The 10,033-nt window shown below is 33.3% G+C and overlaps 1 protein-coding gene across 2 annotated transcripts in view; it reads right to left on the bottom strand.

Annotated features, from left to right (window-relative positions):
• Window positions 1–209: 209 nt before the first annotated feature.
• The window catches only part of LOC120419504 (vertebrate ancient opsin-like), a 55,742-nt gene continuing 45,918 nt past the window's right edge, over window positions 210–10,033 (bottom strand). The window contains exons 4-6 of one of the 2 annotated variants that reach the window (XM_039582206.2): window positions 4,113–4,245; window positions 421–1,015; window positions 210–365 (exon numbers count right to left, since the gene is read on the bottom strand). In XM_039582206.2, the coding sequence (XP_039438140.1) occupies window positions 286–365; window positions 421–1,015; window positions 4,113–4,245 (808 nt within the window). In that variant the 3' untranslated portion in view covers window positions 210–285. The remainder of the gene's footprint in view (window positions 366–420; window positions 1,016–4,112; window positions 4,246–10,033) is intronic. The other variant, XM_039582211.2, reaches the window with a different exon arrangement.

The following is a 10,033-nucleotide window of genomic DNA, read 5'->3' as shown; positions in this document are numbered from 1 at the left end:
GTGGCAAAAGATTTCGTCTGTCATCTGTGGTGTAACTTCGTGGTGGTTAAACTTTAATCGATACACTTTTTAATGATAATGATTTTCGGAATGATACACGTAAAAGGGCTTTTTAAATCTATTTCATCGAAAATTCGTCAGTTTATCGTTGTAAGACGGAGACAGTTTGGTAAGAAGAAGACGTTTCTAAATAAAGAGTATAAAAAATTATAAATACGCTGGGAATATTTTTTGCTACATTTAATAAATTTAGGAGAAGTACTTAGAATTCAACAGTAATTTAAACTACACTATGATCGATTCAGTCGACTGCCCAATCCGACCATGCGTCCTCCTATCTAACCCGAGGGATCCTGTAAGCAGCCCTTCGTTACACCAGATTCGACCGGAACGTGTTGGATTTAATAAGGATCGACTTACCGCTGTTGATAACGGACAGCTCAAAGTCGGACTTCATCAGTTTGGCCGTGCTGCCACTAATTGACCTCGAGTCAACGGTGGCGTTCAGCATGGTCTGCACCCGCGTCGATCGCTCCTGGGTGGCCCCACTGCTGCTCCGTTCGCTTTCGGAATGTGGCGACGGCGGTCGACCCGCCTTGATGGCCGCACTCCGGTGGATGCTGTTGTGTAGCTTCATCTTCAGCCGGTTCTTCTTCCGACAAAAGTCAAAACTGCAGTCCACCGCCACGTCCCGACTGCTCCGCGTCAGTTCCTTCTGGTTGGTGGTCGTGTTGGCCAAGTCGCCCGGGTCGTGGTTCCGAACCCGGTTGAATGCCGCCCGAAACTGCGTGTTCATGCCGACGTAGATGATCGGATTGTAGCAGATGCTGGACTTGGCGATCAGCGCTGGCAACACGGCCAACCCAGGTCCGATCACATCCGGTGGTCCGAACTGCTCCACCAGGGCAAACACCGAGTACGGCGTCCAGGCCACCATGAAGGCGATCACCATTACGGCCACCATCGTCGTGACTCGCTTCTCCGCCCGGTTGATCCGGCCGACGCGGGCTGCGTTCTGAAATGTATGGGAAATTGAAACCTTTTTTATTTAGCATTAAAGTGCTACAGTTATGCCCCGGTTTTGCACGCCTCGGTTTTGCACTGCCCGGTTTTGATTCGTTCAGCTGCCTTGGTTAAAGGGTTACATTAGAGTGTAACAAAAATGACTTTTTGGCGGGCATTCAGGGGTTTGTTCCGGTGGGCATACTGAGCCCAAATCCCAAATATGAGCTCGATTGGACGTAACAGGAGCTGGCGCTCCGCCCTTCAATTTTAGATGGGATTTAACCCGTAAAAAAGATTTTTTCAAAAATGTCAATTTTTGAGGCATTTTGGCCACTGAAGCGTTTACCAAAAACATCACTGGCGTGTAGGCCAGATCCTTGCGCATCTTTTGGTATATATAACATTGAAGTTTGGAGCACCCTGGAGTTCGGTACAGACCTTCAAAGTTTGGCATTTTTTCGAAAAACCGGTCCCGGCAAAAAAGATATGCGTCGCGCCTCGCGACGCCCGAGACGCCATTTGATTTTGCTGGGACCGATTTTTCGAAAAAATGCCAAACTTTGAAGGTCTGTACCGAGCTCCAGGGTGCTCCAAACTTCAATGTTATGTATACCAAACCAAATACAAAATTTCATATTACAGAAAGTTTTTTAAATCCACTTAAAATATTATTTTCAATCACTCCGGAAAGTTTCATGAAGATATTTCATGATTAAAGTGAGTAAGAGACGATTTAAGTTCACAAATTTTGCAATGCGCAAAGTGAGCTGTCAAACTTTGTGCGCGTTTTTCTCTAAACACCGAGTTGATTTACGGGTGCCACGATATCTCGAGATGGGATTGAAAAACTGACGATTTTTTATATGAAAAACATAAAAATATTTTTATCTTTTTTTAAATTACGTTTTTGAAAATCGGCCTTTCATGCACACAGGACCGGTTTAACGAGTCTTCACCAACATTTTGAGCCGATTTGGTCAAAGCAGTTTTGAGATATCTTGGCACCCGTTTTTTGAAACTGCTAACTTAAAATAGCTATATCTCGGCAATGGTACATCCAAATGTCTTCATATTTATTTTGTTAATAGATGAAAATGTATATTTTAATGCCCTGCAAAAAGATTTAAAAAAAGTTTGAATGTGTGCTCATACCAACCGCTGACATTTTTGACGATTTACATGTATGCAACCCCTTAAGCAAGGTCCAGTGCATAACTGAAAAGAAAAATCATGCAAACATAAAAAAATTACAGTGTTTTGGAATCGGCATGATGGCAGCTATCCATTGCAATTATAATCACATGAAAATTGTCACAAAAATACGTATTTTCCTGTATTTTGAAAATGTCATGTTTCTAAAAAAAATATTCAAAATAATTTTAATTGCAATATGGGTATCAAATGGTCGAAATTTTTTCATACAGTTCGAATGTAATAACAAATTTTTTGAAAATACTCAAAATTTTCACAAAATCACGTATTTTAGGAAAAATTACACAAAAAATCATTTTTTTACAATATGGGTATCAAACGATCGGGATTTTTCATACAATTCGAATGTAAAGACAACATTTTTTTTAAATACTCAAAATTTTCTCAAAACTACGTATTTTCGAAAAAATACTCAAAATTTCGGTTTTTACAATATGGGTATCAAACGATCGGGACTTTTTCATACATTTTGAATATAATAACGATTTTTAAAAAAAAAACCTGAAAATTTTCACAAAACCAATTATTTTCGAAAAAATACTCAAAATTTCAGATTTTTACAATATGGGTATCAAACGATCAGGATTTTGTCAAACATTTCGAATAAAAAAAAAACATTTTTTGAAAATTCTCAAAATTTTCACAAAACTACGTATTTTGAAAAAATACTCAAAATTTCAGTTTTTGCAATGTGGGCAACAAACGATCGGGATTTTTTCATACATTTTGTATATACTTACAATTTTGTTTGAAAATACTGAAAATTTTCACAAAACTACGTTATTTTTAAATAATACTCCAATTTTCAGTTATTACAATGCGGGTATCAAACGATCGGGATTCTTTCCTAAATTTTGAATATAACAACAATATTTTTTGGAAATACACAAAAAAATCACAAAACTACGTATTTTAGAAAAAATACTCAAAATTTCAGTTTTTTACAATATGGATATGGAGCTCGAAATTTTGAAAATACTCAAAATTTTCACCAAAAGCTTTTTTTCTAAAAAAAATACTCAATCGAATGCATTTTGAAAATGCCATGTTTCTCGAAAAAATATTCAAAATTATTTTAGTTGCAATATGGGTATCAAATGATCGGAATTTTTTCATATATTTCGAATGTAATAACAACATTTTTGAAAATACTCAAAATATTCACAAAACTACGTATTTTCGAAAAAATACTCCAATTTTTAGTTATTGCTACCCATGTCGTGAAAACTAAAATTTTGAGAATTTTTTCGATAATACGCAGTTTTGTGAAAATTTTGAGTATTTGAAAAAAAAATGTTGTAATTACATTCTAAATGTATGAAAAAATCCCAATCATTTGATACCCATATTATGAAAAACTGAAACTTTGAGTATTTTTTCAAAAATACGTAGTTTTTTGAAAAAATTTAGTATTTTCAAAATAAGTTGTTATTACATTTAAAATGTATGAAAAATCCCGATCATTTGATACCAATTTTGTAAAAAACTGAAATTCAGTATATTTTTTGGAAAATACGTAGTTTTGTGAAAATGTTGAGTATCTTCAATAAAAAATGGTATTACATTCGAAATGTAAGGAGAAAAATCCAATCATTTGATACCCATATTGCAATAACAATTATTTTTAGGTGTTTTTTAGAGATTAAAATTGCATTTTCAAAATGCAGGAAAATTACGTATTTTTGAAATTGGCTTGTAATTATAATTGCCATCATCCCGATTCCAAAACACTATAATTTTATGATGTTTGCATGATTTTTCATATGATTATATTCAATGTCTCCCATATAGCCAAAATCTCATAAACTCAGTGCTCGGTTTTGCATGACTGTACTTTTTTTTTTAATTGATTTTTTTTTCTCTTCAGCAAACTCATGCAAAATTGGTCCTCTTACCTTTTTCATGTTGACAATGATGTTGGTGTAGCTGTACACGATGATCGTCAGGGGCACCACCAGGCCAAACACAAACAGATAGATGATGTAGGTGGTGGCGTTTAGGGTTTGCGTTTCCCAGTTGACGGAACAGCTGTCGGAGTGGAAGAGAATGAGGGTTAAAATTGGTGTTAACCCTTGATTGTTTGTATTGTTATGTTTACAAGAAATGTTTGTTCTCGATTTTTTAACATTCAAATAAATTGGCTTCCCAATGTTTCAAAATTTTAGTGCTGAGGGTTAAAACAGCAGAGATTCATTCCATCATAACACATCTATAGCGCTGGAATCTGCAGAGAGCTGTAAAATACACTTTCAACCACTCCGTCATAACAAAGTTGGCAGCAACAGGACGTGCCAGCCGCTACAAGTTATGCTCACATTTTCCTCGAAATTCTACTGGGCGTATAATCGTAAAGTGACGAAACTTGTTGCCGTTCACAACCTAACAAAAAAAAAAGTGTCTCCATTATGCAAATATTGAAGTACCTTTTCCAATTTTCTCGTCGCGCCCTAATCAGATTAGGGCTGTGCTTTTTACCTGAATAAACAAAGTCATTTTGAATTCTTCCTTCTCGCCTAAAAATTTAGTCAAAATCATCAAATTTTTACCCGCAACATAATTAATGCCCAATTTGCTTCACTTTCGCAAAAGAGACGCGAATTTAGAAGTGGCACGCTTCATTTTCCTCCAAATTAAACCCTATATTATTGGCGGTTGTGAAAGATGCTCGCAGATTTTTAACGACTTCATTACTGTCGAAATAGAAAAAAAACGTCAGCTCACTGCAATCGAGCCAGCTGTGAAAGAGCTCGATTACACGCCCACCCACTGCAACCTTGATGTAGAATTTGGCACGCTGGCGTTCAACAAGTGAAATTTTATTATTTGCGTTTCGCGGGTGGAAATTCGTGGAAATATTCATTTCTCAGACCATTAATTTTTGAACGTACGTATTGTATGGTGACAATTATTTTACTTTAAAATTGATACTTAAAAAAATATTACAGATTTTAAGCAAATTAAAAAGAAAAAATAGAATGAGGTTAATTTAAAAAAAAACATCACGTTTCGTGATATGTCCGCAAAATTTCAAGTTTTACAATGTTTGAGCACTTAGCCTAAGTACGAGTATCAATTGATCGGATTTTTTTTTATGTTTTCAATAGTATGACTATCAAAAAAACCTAAAAACAATTTTTGTAGACCACATATCAAAAAAGATAAACGTTTAATGTTTTGTAACATTTCAAAGTGATCGGGAATTTCTCATAGATATCGATAGAAATTGCGTAAAGTACTCACAATATTCACAAAAATGTTTTTAAAGTACTTATATTTTAAGTTTCCTTAATATGGTTTTCAAATGATTGGGAATGTTTTATAGATATTGATAGCAAATGCAATGTTTTTGGAAAATACTAAAGCTTTCATTAAACTAGGTTTTTTTGAAAAATTTAAAATTTTGTTTTATTGCAACATGAGTAGGCTTAGTGCAAATTTCACGGGGACCTCAATTTCACTAAATTTCACGGAACGTGAAAAATGTTAAAACAACTCTTTAAATCTTATGTTTAAATCACAGAAACTATTTTTTATGCTTCATTATATGTATTATTCTTTAATAAACTTAAAAAATCTTCACTAAATTTGAACGTGACCCAAAAAATCTCCTCAGTATCAAAAAAGTTGCCACCTGTTTTATGAATTGGCTCTATTATGTTTCGAAACAAATGTAGGGCATGCGTAGTCTCATTTACTGAACTGCTTTTTTTTTATATTCGACTAATGAAGCTAAAAAGTTTTCGTTGGTTTGCTTCTGTTTTATCATTTTACATTTTATTTCATGAATGTCAAAGCAAGATTTTACAATCTTGTCCAGCCAAAATGAGTAAAAAATATGAATTTCCTGCTATATTTAGCCCATTGAAAACATGTTTTTAGGTTATTATCTCACTTTTCACTAACTAAATTTAAAATCAGTAGGCAAAAACAATATTATTTGTAGCTAAATCGAAATTTGTATTCATAATGGGAACAGAAAGCAAAAAAAAGTAGTATTTTTATCTTTCACGGGAATCATCCTCCCAAATAATCAAATATCGTTAAAATTAAACAGCACTCAGAGAAAAATCTGAAATGTTTTTGAAAGGTGATTTCAATGATAAAAAATACTCTTCATTTTATTTCGAATAAAAAAAAATTGATCCTTTTTATTTCTTTTGAAATTATACTATTAAACCTTTCAAATAAAAAAGCAGTAAAATTTGTATTACAGCGAATGAAAATATTACTGAATTTAGTTTCTTAACATACTGAAAAAATCGGAACAATTCTTCAAATGGTTTACATCAAGCTTTTCAATTGAAATCTAATAAAATTTAGTCTTTAGTCTTTTTGGACGATATATTTATTATTTTGCTATTAAAAAAAATATTTGAAAAAAAAAGATAAATTTCACGAAATTCACGCCGTCCACGAAATCGTCAAAATCCCTAACCCTATATTAGTAATTAAACCAGGGTATTACCTCGCTTAATTCTACAGTAGTTCATAAAATTATTACTATTCCTATTTGAGTTTGATAAATAATTTTGAGAAATATCATTACAGTTTCATACAAACATAAAATTTCGCGGATTTTACGCTGTCCGCGAAATCGTGAAATTTCACTAACCCTAAATATGAGTATCAATCGTACAATAATTTTTTCCTTAATTTCGACAGCAAGTGATTTTTTTTTTCAAAATACTCAAAATTTCCAAAAAAGTGTCAACGTGTTTTATGGATGGTCCCCGAGCAGACGGAAATAACTTGGGAAGGTCAGTTTTTGATTTTGTGAGAAGATCGAAATATGTTATTGGGATGATCGGATTAGTTGTTAAAATAACAAAAATCAATAACAAAGATTTGTTCGAAGAATAACTTAAACTGTTATTATGTTGTTATTGCAATAACAAACCAATAACACAGACGGAATCATGAAGGAATAACAAGATTTGTTATTTTGTGCGGAGAGGTGGAGCAGCATAATAACAAAAAATGTTATTGAACTGGTATGTCTCCATAACAAAAAAAGTTATTGTTTTGGTTTATTTGTAATTTGCAAATAAACCTGCAGTTGCCATAACTCCTCTGTACTAGTCAGGGCTGCAGAGTTGGGTACCTCCAAGCGACTTTGAATCCATACTTTGAAGACAACTCCGACTCTGGATGCAGGATATGACGTCAACGACGACTTTAGCTCTCCAAAAATACCCGACTTCACAGATTCCGACTCCAAGTAAAAGTTGCTGAAAAATAGATGAATCCGATGCAGTCTCCGAGGTCACACTCCAGCTCGAACTTCAACGTCAGCTCCGACTTCCTGGCTCTGTGAAAATAATAACAGTTTTTGTTATTCACACTTCAAAAATTCTCAATAAATAAATCAATTCCGTTAGGGAATATAACAAACTAAAAAAAAAGAACTCTCAAAAGTTAATTTATCGGATTAATTTTAGCTTGAAACCCCATTTCATGGTGAAATAATGACCCCGATGAAATTGGTCAAAATTATTTCATAGTTCTAGCCAATTTTAGTAAAATCCCTTAGGGGGTATATCAAATAATTAAAAAAATCAACTTTCAAAATTTCAACTTTTTAGAATAATTTTAGCTTAAGGACCCCATTTCATGGCCAAAATAATGACCCCGACGAAATTGGTCAAAATTATCCCATAGTTCTAGCCAATTTTAACAAAGTCCCTTAGGGGGTATATCAAATAATTTAAAAAAATCAACTTTCAAAATTTCAACTTTTTAGAATAATTTTAGCTTTTGGACCCCATTTCATGGCCAAAACAATGACCCCGACGAAATTGGTCAAAATTATCCCATAGTTCTAGCCAATTTTAGCAATGTCCCTTAGGGGGTATATCAAATAATTTAAAAAATCAACTTCCAAAATTTCAACTTTTTAGAATAATTTTAGCTTAAGGACCCCATTTCATGGCCAAAATAATGACCCCGACGAAATTGGTCAAAATTATCCCATAGTTCTAGCCAATTTTAACAAAGTCCCTTAGGGGGTATATCAAATAATTAAAAAAAATCAACTTTCAAAATTTCAACTTTTTAGAATAATTTTAGCTTTTGGACCCCATTTCATGGCCAAAACAATGACCCCGACGAAATTGGTCAAAATTATCCCATAGTTCTAGCCAATTTTAGCAAAGTCCCTTAGGGGGTATATCAAATAATTAAAAAAATCAACTTTCAAAATTTCAACTTTTTAGAATAATTTTAGCTTAAGGACCCCATTTCATAACCAAAATAATGTCCCCGACGAAATTGGTCAAAATTATCCCATAGTTCTAGCCAATTTTAACAAAGTCCCTTAGGGGGTATATCAAATAATTAAAAAAAATCAACTTTCAAAATTTCAACTTTTTAGAATAATTTTAGCTTTTGGACCCCATTTCATGGCCAAAACAATGACCCCGACGAAATTGGTCAAAATTATCCCATAGTTCTAGCCAATTTTAGCAAAGTCCCTTAGGGGGTATATCAAATAATTAAAAAAATCAACTTTCAAAATTTCAACTTTTTAGAATAATTTTAGCTTAAGGACCCCATTTCATGACCAAAATAATGACCCCGACGAAATTGGTCAAAATTATCCCATAGTTCTAGCCAATTTTAACAAAGTCCCTTAGGGGGTATATCAAATAATTAAAAAAAATCAACTTTCAAAATTTCAACTTTTTAGAATAATTTTAGCTTTTGGACCCCATTTCATGGCCAAAACAATGACCCCGACGAAATTGGTCAAAATTATCCCATAGTTCTAGCCAATTTTAGCAAAGTCCCTTAGGGGGTATATCAAATAATTTAAAAAATCAACTTCCAAAATTTCAACTTTTTAGAATAATTTTAGCTTTTGGACCCCATTTCATGGCCAAAATAATGACCCCGACGAAATTGGTCAAAATTATCCCATAGTTCTAGCCAATTTTAACAAAGTCCCTTAGGGGGTATATCAAATAATTAAAAAAAATCAAGTTTCAAAATTTCAACTTTTTAGAATAATTTTAGCTTAAGGACCCCATTTCATGACCAAAATAATGACCCCGACGAAATTGGTCAAAATTATCCCATAGTTCTAGCCAATTTTAACAAAGTCCCTTAGGGGGTATATCAAATAATTAAAAAAAATCAACTTTCAAAATTTCAACTTTTTAGAATAATTTTAGCTTTTGGACCCCATTTCATGGCCAAAACAATGACCCCGACGAAATTGGTCAAAATTATCCCATAGTTCTAGCCAATTTTAGCAAAGTCCCTTAGGGGGTATATCAAATAATTTAAAAAATCAACTTCCAAAATTTCAACTTTTTAGAATAATTTTAGCTTTTGGACCCCATTTCATGGCCAAAATAATGACCCCGACGAAATTGGTCAAAATTATCCCATAGTTCTAGCCAATTTTAACAAAGTCCCTTAGGGGGTATATCAAATAATTAAAAAAAATCAACTTTCAAAATTTCAACTTTTTAGAATAATTTTAGCTTAAGGACCCCATTTCATGACCAAAATAATGACCCCGACGAAATTGGTCAAAATTATCCCATAGTTCTAGCCAATTTTAACAAAGTCCCTTAGGGGGTATATCAAATAATTAAAAAAAATCAACTTTCAAAATTTCAACTTTTTAGAATAATTTTAGCTTTTGGACCCCATTTCATGGCCAAAACAATGACCCCGACGAAATTGGTCAAAATTATCCCATAGTTCTAGCCAATTTTAGCAAAGTCCCTTAGGGGGTATATCAAATAATTTAAAAAATCAACTTCCAAAATTTCAACTTTTTAGAATAATTTTAGCTTTTGGACCCCATTTC

The sequence above is a fragment of the Culex pipiens genome, chromosome 3, assembly GCF_016801865.2.
Source record: "Culex pipiens pallens isolate TS chromosome 3, TS_CPP_V2, whole genome shotgun sequence".
NCBI classification, from domain to species: Eukaryota; Metazoa; Arthropoda; class Insecta; order Diptera; family Culicidae; genus Culex; species Culex pipiens.
Note: the sequence above shows the minus strand (reverse complement) of the source record. Positions and strands in the feature narration are given on the sequence as shown.